The following is a 22,887-nucleotide window of genomic DNA, read 5'->3' on the forward strand; positions in this document are numbered from 1 at the left end:
TTGCAGAGGTAAAGGCCATCCAGCTGGCCTTAGACATTGCTGAACGGGAAAAGTGGCCAGTGCTCTATCTCTATACTGACTCCTGGATGGTGGCAAATGCCCTGTGGGGCTGGCTGCAGCAGTGGAAGCAAAGCAACTGGCAGCGTAGAGGCAAACCTATCTGGGCTGTCACATTGTGGCAAGATATTGCTGCCCGGGTAGAGAAACTGGTTCTAAAGGTACGGCATGTGGATGCTCATGTCCCCAGCAGTCGGGCCACTGAAGAACATCGGAACAACCAGCAGGTGGATCAGGCTGCCAAGATGGGAGTGGCTGAGGTGGATCTGGACTGGCAACATAAGGGTGAACTATTTCTAGCTCGGTGGGCCCATGACACCTCAGGTCGTCAAGGGAGAGATGCAACATCCAGGTGGGCTCGTGATCGAGGGGTGGACTTGACCATGGATGTTATTGCACAGGCTATCCACGAATGTTACACATGCGCTGCAATCAAGCAAGCGAAGCGGGTAAAGCCCCTGTCGTATGGGGGACGATGGCTGAAATATAAATATGGGGAGGCCTGGCAAATTGACTATATCATACTCCCACAAACCCACCAAGGCAAGCGCCATGTACTTACAATGGTAGAAACAATGACTGGCTGGCTGGAAACATATCCTGTCGCCCACGCCACTGCCCAGAACAATATCCTGGGTCTTGAGAAACAAGTCCTGTGGCGACATGGCAGCCCAGAGAGAATTGAGTCAGACAACGGGACTGATTTTCGAAATAACCTGATAGGCACCTGTGCCAAAGAGCATGGCATTGAGTGGGTGTATCACATCCCCTATCACGCACCAGCCTCTGAGAAAATTGAACGGTACAATGGACTGTTAAAAACTACACTGAGAGCAATGGGGGGGTGGAACATTCAAGCACTGGGATACACATTTAGCAAAAGCCACGTGGTTAGTCAACACGAGGGGATCTGCCAATTGAGTTGGCCCTGCCCAGTCAGAAATCCTACATACTGTAGAAGGGTATAGAGTCCCTGTAGTGCACGCCAAAATATGCTGGGCAAAACAGTCTGGGTTCTTCCTGCCTCCAGCAAAGGCAAACCCATTCGTGGGATCGCTTTTGCTCAAGGACCTGGGTGTACTTGGTGGGTGATGCGGGAGTGTCGTGGTTTAGCCGGCAGCTCAGCCCCACACAGCCGCTCGCCCACTCCCCCACTGGTAGATGGGGAGAGATTCAGAAGGGTAACGCTCGTGGGTTGGGATAAGAACAGTTTAATAATGAAAATTAACAGAAACCACAAAAGAAATGCAATGGGAAGGAGAACAACGAGAGGCACAAAGCCACGTGGGAGGGGGCAAGGGAGGGGAGAGGGGGAACGAACCGCCGAAACGAACCGCATGCGACGCAGCCGCTCGCTGCCCGCCGACCCGAAGCCACGCCGCTCCCGCGCTGCCACCTGCCCCTCCTCAATATACTGGTCATGGTGTCACATGGTATGGAATGAATATGCCATTGGCCAGTCAGGGTCAGCTGCCCCCACCAAGGCCCTGCCCCTCCCAGCCCCCCCCGCCACGCGGCAGAGCACGGGAAGCTGGAAAGGTAGCCGACCCCCACAGTGAGGAGAATTAACCCGTTATCAGCCAAAACCAGCACATTCTCCACCCCTTATTCCATACCATTTACACCATGCCCAGGTCCCATACGATGCAATAAAACCGTACCAACCACCACCCCTCCCCTTCCCATCCTTTGACATAATACACAGACATCATTCCCTTAGTTCATGGACCTTCCCTGTAAAATGTCCATTAAAATGTCCATTGAGTTCACCCAGTCCATGACTCCAGGCTCCATCTGTTGTATCAGTCTTTCAGGATGGGAGAGGTGGTGTGTGGTGTTGGGTTGCTGCATACTGAGTCAGTCATCGTTCCATCACTGCTACACGACTTGTTTCACAGTCTATCTTCCATGGGTTGGGAGGCTCGTACTCTGATATCATTGATACAAGACAGAGACGACACACAATATTATATAGCAGTTCACATTGTGCCATTCAGTTCACTGACTATTTTCGCCGAAAATCAAATCCCCTTGAGGGACATAACGGATTTCTCCATCCTCCCACATCACCCACCAAGTGCACCCAGGTCCTCGAGCAAAAGCAATCCCACGAATGGGTTTGCCTTTGCTGGAGGCAGGAAGAACCCAGACTGTTTTGCCCAGCATACTTTTGGCGTGCACTACAGGGACTCTATACCCTTCTACAGTATGTAGGATTTCTGACTGGGCAGGGCCAACTCAATTGGCAGATCCCCTCGTGTTGACTAACCACGTGGCTTTTGCTAAATGTGTATCCCAGTGCTTGAATGTTCCACCCCCCGTTGCTCTCAGTGTAGTTTTTAACAGTCCATTGTACCGTTCAATTTTCTCAGAGGCTGGTGCATGATAGGGGATGTGATACACGCACTCAATGCCATGCTCTTTGGCACAGGTGTCTATGAGGCTATTTCAGAAATAAGTCCCGTTGTCTGACTCAATTCTCTCTGGGGTGCCATGTCGCCACAGGACTTGTTTTTCGAGACCCAGGACAGTGTTCCGGGCAGAGCCGGGGGGACAGGATATGTTTCCAGCCAGCCAGTCATTGTTTCTACCATTGTAAGCGCATGGCGCTTGCCTTGGTGGGTTTGTGGGAGTATGATATAGTCAATTTGCCAGGCCTCCCCATATTTATATTTCAGCCGTCGTCCCCCATACCACAGAGGCTTTACCCGCTTCGCTTGCTTGATTGCAGCGCATGTTTCACATTTGTGGATAATCTGTGCAATAACATCCATGGTCAAGTCCACCCCTCGATCACGAGCCCACCTGGATGTTGCATCCCTCCCTTGATGGCCTGAGGTGTCATGGGCCCACCGAGCTAGAAATAGTTCACCCTTATGTTGCCAGTCCAGATCCACCTCAGCCACTGCAATCTTGGCAGCCTGATCCACCTGCTGGTTGTTCCGATGTTCTTCAGTGGCCCGACTCCTGGGGACATGAGCATCCACATGCCGTACCTTTACAACCAGTTTCTCTACCCAGGCAGCAATATCTTGCCACAATGTGGCAGCCCAGATGGGTTTGCCTCTGCACTGCCAGTTGCTTTGCTTCCACTGCTGCAGCCAGCCCCACAGGGCATTTGCCACCATCCAGGTGTCAGTATAGAGATAGAGCACTGGCCACTTTTCCCATTCAGCAATGTCTAAGGCCAGCTGGATGGCCTTTACCTCTGCAAACTGGCTCGATTCACCTTCTCCTTCAACAGTTTCTGCTACTTGTCGTGTAGGACTCCATACAGCAGCCTTCCATCTCCGGTGCTTTCCCACAAGGCAACAGGACCCATCGGTGAACAGGGCATATTGCTTCTCATCTTCTGGCAGTTTGTTATACAATGGGGATACTTCAGCACATGTCACCTCCTCCTCTGGTGATAATCCAAAATCTTTGCCTTCTGTCCAGTCCATAATCACTTCCAAGATTCCTGGGCGACTGGGGTTTCCTACCTGATCCCGCTGGGTGATCAGTGCAACCCATTTACTCCACGTAGCATCAGTTGCATGGTGTGTAGAGGGGATGTTTCCTTTGAACATCCAGCCCAGCACTGGCAGTCGGGGTGCCAGGAGCAACTGTGCCTCAGTACCAACCACTTCTGAAGCAGCTCGGACCCCTTCATATGCTGCCAATGTCTCTTTTTCCGTTGGAGTATAGCGGGCTTCGGACCCTCTGTATCCCCGACTCCAAAACCCTAGGGGTCGACCTTGGGTCTCCCCTGGTGCTTTCTGCCAGAGGCACCAGGTAGGGCCATTCTCCCCGGCTGCAGTGTAGAGTAGATTTATTCTTCTTGTCCTGCCCGGACTGGCCCAAGGGCTATTGCATGTACTATCTATTGTTTAATTTGTTCAAAGGATTGTCATTGCTCAGGGCCCCATTTGAAAACATTCTTCTTCCGGGTCACTTGTTAGAGAGGGCTTACGATCAGACTGTAATTTGGAATATGCATTCTCCAGAAACCCACAACACCCAAGAAAGCTTGTGTTTCCTTTTTGCTAGTTGATGGAGACATGGCTGCTCTTTTGTTGATCGCATCCATTGGGATCTGATGACCACCATCTTGAAATTGACTCCTAAGAACTGGATTTCTCTTTGCGGGTCCCTTCACCTTACTTTGTTTTATGGCAAAACCAGCTTTCAGAAGGATTTGGACTATTTTCTCTCCTCTCTCAAAAACTTCTTCTGCTGTATTGCCCCACACAATGATGTCTTCAATGTATTATAGGTGTTCTGGAGCTTCTCCCTGTTCCAGTACAGTCAGAATCAGTCCATGGCAAATGGTAGGACTGTGTTTCCACCCCTGGGGCAGTCGATTCCAGGTGTACTGGACGCCCCTCCATGTGAAGGCAAACTGTGTCCTGTATTCTGCTGCCAGAGGGATTGAGAAGAATGCATTAGCAATATCGGTTGTGGCGTACCACTTAGTTGCCTTTGACTCCAGTTTGTATTGAAGTCCTAGCATGTCTGGCACAGCAGCACTTGGCAGGAGGATTGACTTTTTTCAGGCCACAGCAGTCTACTGTGAGTCTCCACTCTCCATTAGACTTCCACACTGGCCATATGGGACTGTTAAAGGGTGAGTGGGTCTTACTGATGACTCCTTAGCTCTCCAGTCGACAAATGAGCCCATGGATGGGGATCAGAGAGTCTCTGTTGGTGCGATAATGCCGCCGGTGCACTGTTGTGGTGGCAATTAGCACCAGTTGTTCTTTGACCTTCAGCAACCCCACAACAGAAGGGTCCTTCGAGAGGCCTGGCAAGGTAGACAGCTGTTTAGTTTCCTCCGTCTCCAAGGCAGCTACACCAAAAGCCCACCTGTACCCTTTTGGGTCCTTGAAATACCCTCTCCTGAGGTAGTCTATGCCAAGGATGCACAGAGCCTCTGGGCCAGTCACAATGGGGTGCTTTTGCCACTCATTCCCAGTTAGGCTCACTTCGGCCTCCAATACAGTCAGCTCTTGGGATCCCCCTGTCACTCCAGCAATGCTGATGGGTTCTGTCCCTATATAGTTTGATGGCATTAGGGTGCACTGTGCGCCGGTGTCCACTAAAACTTTATACTCCTGTGGGTCGGACATGCCAGGCCATCGGATCCACACAGTCGAATAAACCCAGTCATCCCTTTCCTCCACCCGGCTGGAGGCAGGGCCCCTCTAGTCCTGATCATGGCAGTCACAACTCACTTCCTCTAAATGTGAATCAGGAGTCCCTCTATTATACTTAGAAATAAAATCGGCGCTTCTCTTCCTCTGTCTGGGGACTTACTCGCTGGAAACTGGAACAGCAGCTTTCCTGCAAGAGCCTCCCTGAGTGACAGTTCTTCCTTGCAGTTCATGTACTCGTGCCTGTAGGGTCGAAGTAGGCTTGCCATCCCACCTCATCATGTCCTCTCCGTGGTCACGCAGGTAGAACCATAGGGTGGCCCGTGGTGTGTATCCTCTCCTTTGAGCCAAAGGACGCTTATTCCTAACAGCTGAGACACTACTCTGTCGAGGTGGGGAGTAGGACAGATCTTCTTTGAGTTGCTGGACCTCTTGGGATAGTTTCTCCACAGCAGAGACGAGCGAGGAAGAGATATTTGCTTCGTAATCCCGGAGTCTATCTATCACCTCTGCCACCGTTGGTGTCTCGTCATCTTTCCAGGACATTACTGCCAATGAGTTTGCATGCGAAGATGGTGTGCTCCGTACAAACTTCTGCCACATGGGTCATGTGCACTCGGCTTCATCTGGATCTTTGGATGACCGTTGATCGTCCAGGTCACCATAAATCACCTCAAGCACAGCTAATTCCCTTAGATACTGGATGCCTTTCTCCATAGTTGTCCATTTTCCTGGGCGATATGTAACATCTTCTTTAAAGGGATACCTTTCCTTCACTCCGGACAGGAGTTGCCTCCAGAGGCTGAGGGCTTGTGGTTTTTTTCCAATTGCTTTGTCAATGCCCCCTTCCCCAGAAAGGGATCCCAATTGTTTGGCTTCTTTTCCCTCTAGTTCCAGGCTACTGGCCCCATTATCCCAGCATTGGAGCAGCCAGGTGACAATGTGCTCACCTGAACGACGGTTATAATCTCTTCGCATATCTCGCAACTCGCTTAAGGACAGGGTTCGGGTGGTCTCTATTTCATTTATTACTTCTTCGTCCTCTCCTCGTGATGGCCCTGCTTTTTCATCATCTTGTTCTAAACGAGTTGACGTCCATTTCCAATTTTTCTTCTTGTGTATGGGGGAACTGATACTGGTATGGGTTTATTCTCTGGGCCAGTTCCAGTACTTGTTGTGGGGGTTTGAGTGTCTGCAGTGCCTGTGGTCAGTGCTGGAGTGACTACAGTGCCAATCACTTTGCATTTCAATCCAGAGACATTCTCTTCCCCCTGGGGGCACTGAATACTGTTGAGCAGGACTAGGTATGCATGGGCCAGACCCCAGCATGTTGCAGTTATCTGTGTCTCTCTGGAGTTCCCAGCATAACAACATAATTTCTGCAACGTTTTGTGACAGGTTGCAGAAGGCTATAATAAAATCAGAATTGCCGCCACTGGCCAAGGATGCAGTCCTTATGGATTGCCTCCCAAGTCAAGCAAATCTGCAGACGTAAGACTTCCTCCGCACCCTGGCGGCGGGGGCATCATTGTGTCAAACCATCAGGCATGTCTTGCGCCAGGAGGCGTTGAATCAGAATGGCACTGTGGGAGCGCACATATGCCAGGACCCTGACTGTGGAAGCAAAGAAAGGATGCTGGCTCAAGCGGCGCAGGGCGGGGCCGAGATGTCATTTGTGTGGACAGCTAGGGCACTTTAAAGCTAGGTGCCTGCTAGGGGAAAGGGGAGGATGTAATGGAGAAGGAGCGCGCCCAGTAGGGAGGTGCTGGGTGTGTGGGAAGCCAGGACACTGGCAAGAGATTGTCCAGCCACAAAGCCAGGAAATGGCCAAAGGAGGGCGAAGCCAGGGGGATTCACGCCTCCTGTGAGTCAAATGGCCCCAATCATGGTGCCAGTGCCAGGAGCTTGGCCCACCGTAGAGGGCCAAGGGGGAGTGAACCTTCAGGCAGAGGAGCAGGACCAGCAAGACTTGCAGGTTACGGCCCCCGCGTGGTCTTGGTCATAGGCTGTAACGAGAGACCCATGGTGGTGGTGATGATTACCCCACGAGAGCCAAGTTTTAAGGCATGGATATGTGTGGGAATGTTAGTGGATACCGGGGCAGATGTCACAGTGATGCCACTCGAATGGTGGACACCAACTTGGCCCCTCGCCATGGGAAAACGTATAATAGGGGTAGGAGGAGAACAACAGACGAGGACTAGTACTTGCCCTGTAAAACTCGAAGTCATGGACGAGGAGGCAGGGAAGCTGCTCACGGCCGTAGTGACCATACTAGTAGCAGATGGGGTAGCAAGCCCCTTGTTGGGGAGGGACGCCCTTGCCCAGATGGGGATCGGGTTGAAAAATTTAGCATAAGGGCCACTGCCTCAGAGGGGCTTCGTCACCACAAGTTGGTGTGGAAAACCGAACAGCCCGTCTGGGTGGAGCAGTGGCCCCTGACAACAGAGAAAACAGAGGCTGTAAGAGATATTGTAAAACGAGAGCATGAAGCAGGGCACCTAGAGCCCTCGATGAGCCCGTGGAACACCCCTATATTTGCTATAAAAAAGAAAGATAAAAACCAATGGAGGATGCTGCATGACCTTAGAGCAGTGAATCAGCAAATGGAGGACATGGGGCCTCTCCAACCCAGCCTACCAGATCTGAGTGCTGTCCCAAAAGGGTGGCAAGTCACTGTTTTAGATATCAAAGACTGCTTCTTCAGTATTCCACTACATCCAGATGATAGAAAGAGATTTGCCTTTACTCTGCCCGCAGTGAACCGCACAGAAACAAAGAGTAGATGGCAGTGGACAGTACTTCCGCAGGGGATGAAAAACTCTCCAGCGATCTGCCAGAGGTATGTGGCTTCCACATTGCAGCAAGGTAGGTGACAGTATCAGGAGAGAATCTACATGATCCACTACATGGATGACGTCCTCATAGCTGCACCCACCGAGGTGTTATGTGAACAAGTCTTTTCAGACACCCAAAGGGGCCTTGAGGGACAAGGCCTCAAGAGAGCTGAGGCAAAGGTACAACGAGGACCAGTGTGTGGATTTCTGGGAGCTAGAATAGAAGGGGATTGCATATAAGCTCAGCCCATTAAACTTACACCTAATATTAAAAATTTACACGATGTACAGAAGCTGGTAGGAGCACTGCAGTGGTTGCGGACGTTTGTGCGCGTCACCAGTGAGGAGATGCAACCTTTCTATGCATTGCTGAAAGGGACCGACCCATGGGAGCCCAGGAGTTTAGACGCCGAGGCAGTCCAGCAGTTGTAGACGATAGAACGTCGAATGCAGAAGGAAGGGGTATGGAGGTGGGACCCTCAGGAGGAATTAATCGCAGGTTGGATTCTGACCGCCGGTGGAAGATTAGGATTGCTATATCAAATACAGGCTAGGGAAGAAAAACCACTGCGATGGGTATATCAGAAGGTTCCCAAGGATGCATTCTCCACAAAAGTCAAGGTAGCCGGGGGAATGATTTGGCATCTGCGAAGGGAAAGCAAGGGAATCTTTGGGAAGGAGCCAGATAAGCTGACAGTGCCATGGAATGGGGAGAAATGGTGGAAGGTGGTAGAGAGTGAAGAGGATATACAATTGGCGGTATACTCGTACCCAGGAAAAATCGTCACAGGCACGGTATAGAGGTGGGCGGAGACAGCCAGGGTGGTGGATTTAAGTGTGGATAGTAGAGTTTTGGATACCCCTCACCCAGGACCAACATATTTCACAGACGCTTCCTCAAAGACGAACAGAGCGGCGGTAGTGTGGAAAGAAGAGGATAGTTGGATGCGCCAGACGTATGAGGAGCAGGGTAAAAGTGTGCAGTGGCTGGAGGCAAAAGTGCTAGAGATGGCCCTGTGAAAGTATAGAGATCAGCATATAAATGTGAGCATGGACTCTTTATATGTGTATAAATTAGTCACATCCATGAATCGAGAAGGTGTACCACACACGGAAATTGCCTTGATGCTAGACGTTGCTTTATCGCAGAGAGGAGCAACTGTGACAGTAATTCACATTCGCAGTCATCAGACGGGGCCTGGACCACTGATTGAGGGGAATCGCATGGCTGATGAGGCAGCCGCGGGTGTCTGGACATTGACGGAGGCAAACAAAATGCACGAACACCTGCACCTGGGTGCTAAAGCCTTGGCAAAGGAGTGTGGCATCTCAATAAGAGCAGCAAGAGAAGTAGTAGCCACCTGTCCTTACTGTGAGCACTCGCCATTGTGGGAGGCAGGAGTCAACCCTCGAGGACTGGAAGCAAATGCTATCTGGCAGACTGACTTTACTGAATGGCCACAGTTGGCCCCCGGACGGCACCTGGCAATTACAATTGATACATATAGTGGCGTCATCATGGCTACTCAACATCGGAAGCAGACCGCAACGCAGTTGGCTGCGCATTGGACCACGGTGATGGCGTGGCTTGGAAAGCCCACCAAAATAAAAACAGAAAATGGACCATGCTTTCAAGCTCGAAGTACCGAGGAATGGTGCAAAGCTTGGAACGTATTAAAACATGGCATTGCTTACAATAGCACGGGGCAGGCAATTGTTGAACACGCTCATCGCACCTTGAAAGCAAAGATAATACAGCCTGGGGAGGGGGAGGGGTATAAGGGAGCTATACCCGTAGCAGCTCAGCAAACTATTTTAATGCGTGCATTATATTCGCTTAATCATTTTATACGCGGGCAGGAGCAAGTTACAGCAGTGGAGAAGCACTTTGGCAAAGCTCAAGCTGGCGAGCGCTATCTGCAGGTACGAGTAAGGTTCCCAGGCAGTGAGCAACGGGAGAGAGGATGGAAACTGAGATGCCTGGGGAGGGGCTACGCCGCAGTTGAGAATGAAGGGCACATAGAATGGGTGCCTGCAAAGTGTGTGAAAGCAGAACTGTGCAAGGATGTATAATGAATAATCCCTTTCTGAGTTGTCTCTTTGCAGGGTCTGCTGACATGGATCCTCATGCTAGCCGTCACACCCGCAGTAAAAGGAGGATACTGGCGGAACTGGGCAAAATACCTGTCTACGTTCTCCTTTTGTGTTAATGTGCAATGCAACAGTGCATTTTTGCATTGAGGAAGACACCATGTACAGGCTCTGTCTATTAGGAGTTCTTGAGCCGTTAATGTGGCAGAATGTAAAGGGGCAGCAAAAGAGAGATATGATGGGGTCAGAAGATTTATATGAGAATTGCTTCACCCAAATACGACTACCTGTGTGGCAAGGAGCAAGTGGGCTATTTACGTTAGCCCTAACGCCAGGGGTGGGGGTTCAGAGGAACTCCATGGCCTTGGAAGGTATAACCTGCAGTCTATTAAAATTGGTGAACATCACAAAGTTGTTGAAGGACGATATCCAGACTAGATTTGAGAAAGTAGAAAGTATTCTGAAAGCCCGCGCCCAGGCAATAGATTGGTTATTAGATATAGCAGTGCAAGGGGATTGTGACAATGTACACGCCCGGAACCTGTCCTTCTGCTGTTTAATGACTGACGACTATATGACCATTGGGAAAAGAAATGAGCTCCTTGACAAGATTGCAAGCAATATTGCAACGAGAGCGACACTGGAAAAGGGTGGGACAATTTTTGGCTGGATAGATTCTGTGTGGGAATGGCTAACGAAGTGGCTTAACTGGGATTGGATAGTAATAATCGGGGGGATTTCGTTGTGTGTAGTAATCATGGTTACTTGTGGGCTGCCATTGTTATGCTGTGTTATAAGATAAATCAGAGAGCGCCTGCAAGAGTTACATGAACATAGGCCTGACCGCAATATATATGAGCTTATGCGAGTAGCTTTGTAGAAGTTTTAACAGCATGGGGAGGGGGAGATATAGGGAAATAGACAGGGATCGGCGACCGGAAGATCACAGGATGTGACAGAAAGATAGACTCCTCCCCATAGGAGTGGCAGGAACAGGAAGCGCAAGAGCTATATAAGTGTGTGACGCAGCTAAATAAATGGATATTTTGCATCCATCATACTGATGTCTGTGCATCACTGTCCCCAGGGTGGGTAGAGCCCTGTGTCCTGGAGGTGTGCGGCCCAAGACAAGTTCTCCAACAGAAGCGTACGGCAACACCTACCCATAAGGAAAACTGTTTACATAACTAGTGAGCAAGCGGCTGTGTGGGGCTGAGTTGCCAGCTGGGGCTAAACCACAACAAACAAAAGAATTGGGTTACTGTCATGTATCTGTCATTCCTCAGTGAAATTTCTGGCTTTGCTTACTGTTGCTTAATGCTTGGAGGATGACTACAAGCATAAAATAGATAATGTTTTTTTTTCATCATGCTATTGAAGGATATCAGATGACATTGGGAAAATACAGAAAAATAACTTGATCCTAAGAAAAGGCAAAGTAATTTTCTTGCACAGGTTGGAAAAACCCAAATGAATATGAAATTGTTTCATATCCATCAAGATATATCCTGTTAGTCAATGAAAAATACTCCTGAGTATTAAACAAATTGTAACCCCTTCCTTTAGTCAAAATTTTGAATATATAGCTAGTTAGCTAAAAGATCTCAAATAATAATAACTAGATAATTAATGTTATGAAGAAAAGTGAAATCTGGAGCAAAAACTCACCTTGCTGAATGTTGTGGTTTAGCGGCAGCTCAGCCCCACACAGTCGCTCGCTCACTCCCCCACCGGTAGATGGGGGAGAGAATCAGGAGGGTAACGCTCATGGGTTGGGATAAGAACAGTTTAATAATGAAAATTAAAAGAAACAACAGTAGAAATGCAATGTAAAGGAGAACAACGAGAGGCGCAAAGCCCCGGGGGAGGGGGGAAGGGAGGGGAGAGGGGGAACGAACCGCCGAAACAAACTGCACGCGCCGCAGCCGCTCACCGCCCACCGACCCGATACCGCGCCGCCTCTGCGCTGCCACTGCCCCCCCTCAATATATTGGTCATGGTGTCACATGGTATGGAATGAAACTGCCATTGGCCAGTCGGGGTCAGCCGCCCCCATCATGGCCCTGCCCCTCCCAGCCCCCTCCCGCCACGCGGCAGAGCGCAGGAAGCTGGAAAGGTAGCCGAACCCCACGGCGAGGAGAATTAACCCCTTCTCAGCCAAAACCAGCACACTGAACACCATATGAATGGTTTCTAAAACTAGATTTTAAATATTTAACTTCTAGGCAAATTGAAAGAACGGTCCTTAGTATTGTATGGAACATCCATCCAGCCTTACTCACCAAGAACTGATTTTCCAAATGTGGAAAGAGTACCCTCTAGTCTGCTTGAAGGCCCTACAGAAGATTATGGAACAGATGATTATTCAGGTATGTTCTTTGAAGTATCATTCATTTACTCTAATTGTGCGTTTATTGAATGCATAATGGATTGAAGGAGTAACTTGAGACTGTGCATATATAGAATGTTTCTGTCATAGGTCTTTATATTGTCGAGACTCCTGGCTTGCTTACTTGATATGTTCCCTCTCCTACATTTTGTGCCTCTTGGTCTTTTTGCATTAATTCAAGACTAGGATTCTGATCCCACAGCAGGGTCTGTGGTCTTTCTTGTCTGGGAAGCAATTACATGGTGCTGAAATACTAAAATAAACCAATTAATTTATTTTAAATTAAATAACTAATATTAGTCAAACTGAAACAATATAAATAAACAATATAATGAACTTTTAATGGATTTTCTATGGCTAGAACATTTATATTTATATTTCATTTAATTAGTTAGAATTGCAGTGGCACAACTGATAATAATTATGCAGGATTTATAGTAATTACATATAGAAAAAATATTATTCTGAGGCTAAAACATGGTGCTGACAGAATTTCTACTAAAAAAAGTTACATTGGGATTTTCTCATAGGGGCATGGGCATGGGAGTAGTGGGAGTTAAGGGAAATTGTTTCTTAATTTAAGATCAGAATTATTTGTTTCATTATTTAAAGTTATATATATTTTACCCTTATGAGTTTTTAAGCATAGAGTTATAGAATTTTACAGTACAGTTAACAAACTATGAAGAATGCATTGCATTTTATATATGTATATATAGATATATATACATGCACACAAACACACACATATACGAATAACATTATCTTATACATCTGCTGTTTTCTATAGAAAGCTTTTAGAAGGAAAAGAAAGCATTTTGAAGGAAGAAAGCTATTCAGGCATGGACTGGATAGATGTCTCTCTGGTGTCCATTTCAGTCATCACCACCATACTGTAGAAGGGGAAGATGGAGGAGAAAATAGGTTATCAGAAATTACAGAGTTGTGAGATTCAGAGCCCTGGCCGTTTATTTCAGAGAAAGTAAAGAGCAAGGTTTGAAGTTTAATGTAAAAGAGTTTTAAGGAACTATGTGAATCACCTAAAGACAGTTACCTCAGCTTGTACATGTGCTATAATGCCAACAACGTGTAACTTGTATCTCTAATGTAAAGGTTGCTAACTTCTTATGCTTTTGTTGTATGAAACAAACTCACTTCAAGTTTGCCTCATATTAAGAGGAATCCTGAGGAGGCTGGCAAACTCAAAGCATTTCATTCACCAGAGAGCAATGATCCTAAAATAGTTATCAGTTTACCTGCATGACCTGTTCCCCATATATAAAGGTGGGACCCAACAGTCCTCTCCTCCCTTAGCTGGAAGGACCTATTTGAAGACTGTAAACATGAGGTTCAGGTGAGATGGAAGATTAGTTAGTTAAGGGATGTAGCAGCACAGAGGGAAGCTAGTCAGGACCCCAGGGGCTGTTTCACTTTGGTTGTGGTAGCTGCCTGGACCAATTGTCACCCACTCAGTAACCAAAGTAGCCGTTAATCATGTTATTTGTCATTATGTTGACTTGCTTGTGACTGATGTTGCTAATCATTCCTTATTATGAATTCCAGAAGTCTTTGAACATCTCTAAATAAAAATAATAATTATTTATTACTCATTAGGAAAGCATATGTTTCAATCCAGAAATAGTTTCTGATAGATTCTATAGTGGATGCCATGCTTTCTAAAATATTAGAAATCACTGTGGGTAGTTACTGAGGCCTAGATCTGCAAAAGTCTTCAGATACTAAAACCTTTCTCTTTTCAGTGGAGCCAAATTACTATTTGGACTTCAGATCACATAGGAAAACAGAGTAATTGCATTCTGCATTAAAATACTGTGTTTTAAAGGGTACTAAGTACTGAATGAGAAGTGTGTCCTGTGTGTCCTCGCCATCCCCACACATACCCCCTGGATTTTTGGTTTTATTATAGGTCCCTGCAATGCAGAATTCAGTAAAGGAGGGTGTGATGGGCCAGGACCAGATCACTGTACTGACTGTCCGCACTACTACTACAAATCTAAGAACAACACACGGTAGGACCAAGAGAAAATCTTTACTTTGTAGATTCCTTGGTGTATATCATAAATTCCTTTCCTCTTCTCTTTGCTTAAGTCATGGATAATTTATTTTCCTCTGAATTTGACAATTTTTCTTAGGAGTTGGAAAAAAATAGCTAAGCAGAATTTGAAGTACAGCTTTCAAACACCCTTCCCTGATTATTTCCTTATCTCTTGATTATTTTCCATAAGGTGACTATATATATAACTGATAGCTACTACAGCTTCTGTGACTGAGTTTGTACAAAATAGGAAGAGATGTAGATGGTTAAAAATTATACCATATGACTGTCTGACAAGGCATTTGCCAGTGAGATAGCATATACTGTAGGAAAACAAAACAGCCTATAAGAGAAGAGGCAGATTGTTGCAATGCTTGGGAAGATTACATTTTAGTAAACGTGGTCATTAGAAAAGCAGGAATGCTGAGAAATACTTCTGTTTTGCAGTCATGGTCCAGGAATTTGGTGGCAGGCTATTTCATTAACAACTCTACCTTCTCTTTCCTGCTGTCTGCAGGATCTGTGTTTTGACCTGCCCACCTGGTCAATACAATGCAGACAAGAAACACTAAGAAATGCTCACCCAATTGTGAAGCCTGTGTTGGAAACCATAGTGACCAGTGACCTGTAAATCGGGCTACTACATGAATGAAGTAACCAATAGCTGTATTACCAAGTGCCCTGATGGGTTTTACCTGGATAAGAGTTAGTATTTCTTATTGTTTCTTTATTGTGGGCTACAAAATTTGTTCTGGGAAGGTTGCTGGAATACTTGCAAACAAGGAAGGCTTATTTGATGTATTTATCTCTTATCCTACTTCTCTTAATAAGTTGTTAGATGCCAAGTGTGATCAATAACCTCCTCAAAAATTAACCTGGGGATCTGCCTTGATTTTAAAAATCATGCTTTTTGGTAGGATATCTTTTCTGCTTGTGGCTGGGAGTAACAGTAGCAGAACAAGGGCAGTTCAAGAACAAGTCAGCTGTAGGACAGAATGGGTTATCACTACTCCAGAAAGGGATGGACAGCACCCAAACTCTGTACATGAGGCATTCCCCATTCCCCCAAACTTAAATGCTGTGGCATCATCAAGACCTTGTGCACATAGAAGAGACAGATGAAAAATCCTGCATGGCCACTGAACTGGTGCTCTAAAAAAAAAAAAGTCCTCATGTAAAAAGTACTTGTAAAAGTATTTCTGGCAGATTTAAGTACCTGCAGTGATGTGATTACCCAAGAGCAGTAATTGTCTACCATGTGAGACATCTGGCTTCAGTTTCCTCCTGTGATTGCCAAGTAAAGTGCCCATGTTTAATTTCCAGCTTTGGCAAGCAAAAATACTTAGACATATATTCAATCATGTGCTTAAAATCCACTGATTTTAGTTAGCTTTAGACACATGCTTAAAAGATAAATAAGTGCTTGAGAGCTTTGTTCAACTGGATACCTAACTTTTTGCTTTCTGTATCATGAAACTGTGTGTTCACTTTCAAGGATTAGCAAGAGCAGATACTAGGTGTTTTTTTCCATTTTCAGTGTGGAAAACTACAGTGAAGGTAAATTCCCTTCCACTCAGTCAAGATGGATAGATGAAAATTTAGGATTGAATAGGAATGTTGAGTTTTTCTTCTCAGAGAGGTACTGTGGGAAACTCTAGCCCGGGAACGGCTAGCAGAAAGCGGGCATTGAAGTAGAAGGACAGGCTCAGGGTCGGAGCAACCTTGGGCCCAGCTGTTGTTGACTGGTAAAGGAGTGTGAGAAACAAGTAACTGCTAATTGCAAGGCTGAACACAAGAGATAAGCATGGGAGGAGTTGGCATCTACCTCCCAGCCAATGATGAGCTGTGCTTTTGCAATATGTATGAGCTAATTAACGAACGGTATAAAAGATATTTGCTAATTGCCAATAAACGAGACTTGATGATCATCATCGGATGGTGCCTGTCTCCCGCTGGTTTTCCGTCAAATGGTGACCCCGACGTGATACCACGGATGGTCCAGCGTAGGGTTCGGGTCCTGCAAGCAGAGGGACGGCAAAACAGACAGCGCAGCTGGTCTGCGTGCCCTGGGCGACCACATAGGTGGGCTCAGTCTGCGTGCCCTGGGCGACCACATAGGTGGGCTCAGCCGATACGTGCTGCCGAGACCTTGGGAGCTGCAACGGCGCCGATGAGCACAATGGAGAGGCAAGCAGCATATGATTTCTTTACATCTCTTTTAGAGAGGCGTAACATTAAGGGTATAGATTTACGTAAAGAACTACCGTTGTTGATAAGCTGGGGATGCGAGAAGGGACACTTTGTAAACCCACATACGGTGCATGAACTGGCAGAGTGGAGAAAGGTGAGGGACAGTTTGTGGGAGGCGGTGTTAGAGGATGATAAAACTGCCAAGAAAATGAGTAAGCTATGGAAAGTAGTACATAACGAGTTATTGCAGATACAAGCAGAAAAGCGAGCTGTGCAGCAAGCTGTCTCAGCTCAAGAGCGAAATCGGAGCTACGGTTCAGACTGGGGACTTAGCACCCCGGGCCCGCCTGCGGTTTCAACTGTCTACCTGCCCCCTGGGCCGGCAGACCCCTCAAACTTGCCCTCATCACCCGCAACTCCCGCTACTGCGAATAACCAGCCCGCAACGGTACCGGCTCCCGGCCTAGACCAGGAGCCGATTCTTGGAGCGGAATCTGACTTGGTAGAAGCCATTGCACGGGAGCAGCGAGGGGCATGGGCGGCATTAGCGCGGGAGGGGGCAGAAAAGGGTGATCCTAAACTAGTTGAAGCCGGTGGTACTCTCGCTTTTCCGGTAATTTATAGACCGAATCCTGGGGGAGGACTGCAGGCGGAGATTACTGCGTTAGACTGGAAATTATTGTCCCAGTTACGGTTCACTGTTAGTCAGTTCGGAGTATCGAGTGAGCCTGTAAGACAAATGCTGGACTATCTGTTCACTGCACATGTCTTGTTGCCTGCCGATATTAAAGGGCTCGCCGAGTTGATTTTTTCGCCACACCAAAGATTGCTGTGGGAGGCTCACTGGCAAGCTGAGGCACAGGCGTCAGCTGCAACCCAGAGGGCACCGGGAGACCCCCTTCAAGGCGTTACCATGGATGAACTGTTAGGACTGGGAGCGTTCTTTAGAACGGAGGCACAGGTTTTATTGGGACCAGAGAAGTGTAGAGAAGCGATGAGAGTTGCTCGAGCAGCTATGACTAAGGTTAAGGATACCGGAGGGATCCCCTTTTATATGGGAATAAAACAAGGGAGAGCCTATGATGATTGTTTGTGGGATTTGGTGATAGATGACGATAAGACAGCGGAAAAGTTAATGAAACCTTGGCGGGAAGTGATTAACTGTATGAAAAAATATAAAACTGAAAAAAGATTAGCAACAGCCGCCTCTGATCGGCTAGACAGCTGTGACCCCAATGCTGGAAAGATTGGAATTGGCTTAGACAATCTCTCTCCTCCCTTCTCGGGGATCCCAGTTGTCGTACCTCGAAAACCCCTTATTCCCCCCCCTCCCGTCCCTGATAAATCTACATCTGTAGAAACTAGCGGAGGAGGAATAAGCTTGGGAAAGGGAGGTGAAGATATTGAAAATTTATGTGATGTAGTCTCTCCGGTGGAGGAAAATAAGCCGAGCACGCCGTCTAGTCACCGTTCTGTGCCTGCTGTGCGTAGCCAGGTTGACTGGCGAAAAATCGGGTTAGAGGCATTACAGAACGGGGACCTAGAGACCGCTGATTTGTTAGCTCAGGCTTTCCCTGTCATCTATCAACCGGACCCTGCTAACAATCAAAATTTATTAGCACACCATAATCCTCTTGATTGGAAAATTTTTATGAAGGGCCCATTGCTGCGTCAATGTGTTATGGAAAACTCCAACCATGCTACTAAAAGCATTTTAATTACACTTCCCCTAGACGCAGGCATTGAGGTGATGCTTGAACGCATGAGTCGGGTACCTCCCGGCCCCCGAGCTATGTTAGTTGAAGCATTGAGGGAAGTTGGGCAGGGAATGGTACACGTTCAGCAACAAGTTTGTGCCGCTCTCGCCCCATTGGTTCCAGCCAAAAACTCTCAACAGTAACCAAAGACGGTCACTGCCACATGGACTTTCCCAATCCCACTGACATGGCTCACAGCAGAGCCAGTACGGGTCGGGCAGTGACCGCTCAAACGGGAAAGTCTACAACAAGCCTGTATATTAATAAAAGAACAATTAGATCAAGGACATCTCCGACCTTCAACAAGCCCCTGCAACACCCCTATTTTTGTTATCAAGAAAAAGTCAGGGAAATACAGGCTGTTACATGATCTACGGGCAGTGAATCAGCAGATGCAAGCGATGGGGGCTTTACAGCCTAGCCTTCCAAATCCAGCCATGCTACCAACTGACTGGCATTTACTAATTATCAACTTAAAGGACTGCTTTTTTACTACAAAGCTGCATCCTCAGGATACCCAGCGGTTTGCATTTACGTTACCGGCAATCAACAGAGAGGGTCCTGACTTACGCTTCGAGTGGACAGTATTGCCACAAGGCATGCAGAATAGCCCTACTCTGTGTCAACTCTTCGTAGATGCTGCATTGAAAGAAGTGAGGCAGCAATGGCCGGACACTATAATTTACCATTACATGGATGACATCTTGTTTGCGCAAGTACAACCTTTCTCAGCACAGCAAGAATTATATTTACAGCAACAGCTCCAGCTACACGACCTAGTAATAGCAGCAGAGAAGGTTCAACGTTCACCAGTATGGAAATACCTTGGGTGGCGCATCAGTGACTCTCAATTCTTCGCCCAATGTTAAAGGGCACTGACCCTGCCGCGCCGGTCCGACCGACTGCTGAACAACACACTATGATACAACGTCTTAGCTCCGAGATCGTCCAGAGAGCAGTAGACCGGCTGGACCCTGATCTCCCCATCGATCTCACCATACTCCATGGTTCTACTCACATTTTGGGTGCACTTACTCAGTGCAAAAAGAAAAAGGGGGAGAAGATAAGGGTGTTGGAATGGCAAAAGTTTTGTTTGTGCAAAAGTTTTGTTTGTATTAAATCACTTATGCCTATTTGCAGAACACGATAACCCTCCTGCGTGGGTGCGTCAGTACAACACATTGCAGGTATCCCTCACAACCCAACGGGTCAAGCAGTAGTGGAACGAGCTAATGGGTTGCTGAAAACCTATGTTCAAAAGTATGCAGATATAAAAGACCCGCAAGAGCGGCTGGTAAAAGCACTGTTTGTGCTAAACTATTTGTGTGTATTTGGCTCTGAGGGAGTGCCTGCTGTCATCGTTCACTATAGACAGAAAAAAGACGAACGGGAGCTACCCCGAGTTTGGGTCAAATACAAAGACCCGCGTACGGGTGTATGGTCAGGGCCTGTGGAGGTTTTATATTGGGGGAGGGGGTATCTCTGTGTTTCTACCCCTACAGGGCCGCAATGGATTCCAGCTAGATGTGCCAGACCCGCCGCCTCCCCCACACAGCGCGACGCAGAACAGTTGCCCACCGCGGCACCAGCCGAAGCGGCACCTGAACGGTTGGGATCAGCGGAAGGAACCCAGAGGAGCGCTGTGCAGCACTCACCACTGAATAACCACGGTCCAGGAGGAACAAAGGTCCCAGAGGGTGCATAGCGCCCGAGGTTTGGTCTGGTTTCGACTGAGAATACAAGGCGGACTGATAATGAGCTCTGCTGAACAGAAATTATGGGTATTAGCCCTTTTAAGTGTATGTAGCACTACCCTTGTGCCTAACGTGTTTGACCCACGAGAAAATATCTGGGTCACGCTAGCTAGATCATTGAATACAACTAGCTTTTGTGCCAGCCTAGCAACGCCCGACTCCCCATTTGTCACATGTCTTATTGGGGTGCCTTTAAGTAATGCAACCTTTATGACCTTTGCCCAGTCCGTAGCAGAGCTGCGACAGCAGCATAATATAACTCGGAAGCATCCCTTTAAGTGGCGTGACGCCCCTTCGGTGTTTGTTGAGTATGATATCTGGGATGATGTACTCCCCGTAGGCCCAGAACCACAAGAGCTTGCCCTTGTGGGCTCTCTTAATGCTACTGCTTGGTGTAACTATACCTCTGTAAATATATCACGCTCTAACAATATGCCTATTGCGCTACCTGCAGGTTTGTTTTTAATTTGTGGAGATCGGGCTTGGCCTGGCATCCCGTCACATATAAAGGGAGGGCCTTGCTCTATAGGTCGCCTAACGTTTCTTACCCCTAACACTTCAATGATTTATCAACATCATAGTAAGATGAGAAGCAAAAGGAGCACTCATAAGTTTGAGGATAACTGTGACTCTACAGCTGAATTTTGGAATCCTACAAAGATCATAGCTGTTTCCTTCTTGGCTCCTGGAGTTGGTGTTGCTCAAAGCCTCACGACATTAAACAAGCTAGGATGTTGGCTAGCTAAGCAAACAAATGCCACATCAAAGGCATTATCTGACTTATTACTAGATGTAGACTCTGTAAGACAGGATGATCCATGGTATTGGTTTAACAGCTTGTTTAATGGATGGGGCATTGGCAATTGGATCAAGAGTATTTTGCAGATGGGATTAATAATATTTATACTGTTTATTATTATATTAATGTGTGTCCCTTGTATATCGCAATGTATGCAACAAATGATGGAAAGAAGTATGAGTGCCGTGTTCCTTTCTCAAGGAAAAAAAGAAAAAGGGGGAGATGTGGGAAACTCTAGCCCGGGAACGGCTAGCAGAAAGCGGGCATTGAAGTAGAAGGACAGGCTCAGGGTCGGAGCGACCTTGGGCCCAGCTGTTGTTGACTGGTAAAGGAGTGTGAGAAGTAACTGCTAATTGCAAGGCTGAACACAAGAGATAAGCATGGGAGGAGTTGGCATCTACCTCCCAGCCAATGATGAGCTGTGCTTTTGCAATATGTATGAGCTAATTAACGAACGGTATAAAAGATATTTGCTAATTGCCAATAAACGAGACTTGATGATCATCATTGGATGGTGCCTGTCTCCCGCTGGTTTTCCGTCAGGTACATGGCACGGCAACTGTATTGGATGTATATGGCAAGGTTTTGGTAGTGGGGGGGCTACCATAGTGGCTTCTGTGGGAAGAGGTAAGGGGCTGCCCTGTGCCAGACACAGCTGGTTCCAACTGGCTGATCAATGACCCCACCGCAGGCCAAAGTTGAGCCAATCAGCAAAGTTTATGGCACCTCTGTGAAAACATATTTAAGAAAGGGTAGAAAATGCTGGATCATAAGAGGAAGAGGGAACAAAAAGAGTGAGAAACAACAGAGGGAACACCAAGGTCAGAGAAAGAGGAGGAGGTGCTCCATGGTGGAGCAGATATTTTGTGCAGCCTGTGGAGGACCTATGCCGGAGCAGATGGATATTCCTGAAGGAACTACCACCCATGGAGAACCCATACCAGAGCAGATTTTCCTGACTGGACTGAGGCCCATGGAGAACTCATGCTGGAGCAGAATAAAAGTGTGGGAAAGAAGGAACATCAGAGAGACTGCTACGTACTGACCATACCCTCCCCCTCCATGCTGCTTTGACGGAAAACCAGCGGAAGACAAGCACCATCCGATGATGATCAGCAAGTCTCGTTTATTGGCAATTAGCAAATATCTTTTATACCGTTCGTAAATTAGCTCATACCTATTTGCAAAAGCATAGCTCATCCTTGGCTGGGAGGTAGATGCCAACTCCTCCCATGCTTATCTCTTGTGTTCAGCCTTGCAATTAGCAGTTACTTGTTTCTCACACTCCTTTACCGGTCAACAACAGCTGGGCTCACACTCCCTTGTAAAACACCAGCTGACCTCACACTCCTCTGTCGACCAACAGCTGGGCCCAAGGTTGCTCTAACTCTGAGCCTGCTTTTCTACTTCAATGCCCTCTTTCTGCTAGCCATTCCCAGGCTAGGCTCCCCACACTTCCCCCGTTTTTACTTTGCACGACATAAGCTTGGTTAACAATTTTCATTAAAAGGGTTCTAATACAAGAAAACACACAGCTCAAGCAAAGCAGTACTACAACTATTATGATGAGCAACAACAACCCCGACTGTAACACACTTTTTAGCCATCCACGCACCCCCAACCAGCCCCCCAAGGCCTCCAGACCAAAGAGGCCAGTATCTTGTTGCCCCTTCTGGGTGTGTTCTATGAGGTCCTGGATTTCCTTATGAATAGATCGAGAGTGGTCAGCCAGATCCATACAACACATTCCCTCAAAATCTTCACAGCCATGCCCGTGGGCCAGTAAAAGGAAATCTATTGCGGCTCTATTTTGTAACACGGCATG

At 47.3% G+C, this 22,887-nt stretch overlaps 1 protein-coding gene across 1 annotated transcript in view; it reads left to right on the plus strand.

The window, feature by feature from the left end:
* LOC135310839 (proprotein convertase subtilisin/kexin type 5-like) overlaps positions 1-22,887 on the plus strand; it is a 63,532-nt gene that overhangs the window by 24,585 nt on the left and 16,060 nt on the right. Inside the window, 5 exon segments of the mRNA XM_064439894.1 lie at positions 12,343-12,486; positions 14,434-14,536; positions 15,080-15,130; positions 15,132-15,181; positions 15,184-15,267. Coding sequence (XP_064295964.1) covers positions 12,343-12,486; positions 14,434-14,536; positions 15,080-15,130; positions 15,132-15,181; positions 15,184-15,267 — 432 coding nt within the window.

The sequence above is a fragment of the Phalacrocorax carbo genome (assembly GCF_963921805.1).
Source record: "Phalacrocorax carbo chromosome W unlocalized genomic scaffold, bPhaCar2.1 SUPER_W_unloc_2, whole genome shotgun sequence".
In the NCBI taxonomy this organism is placed as follows: domain Eukaryota; kingdom Metazoa; phylum Chordata; class Aves; order Suliformes; family Phalacrocoracidae; genus Phalacrocorax; species Phalacrocorax carbo.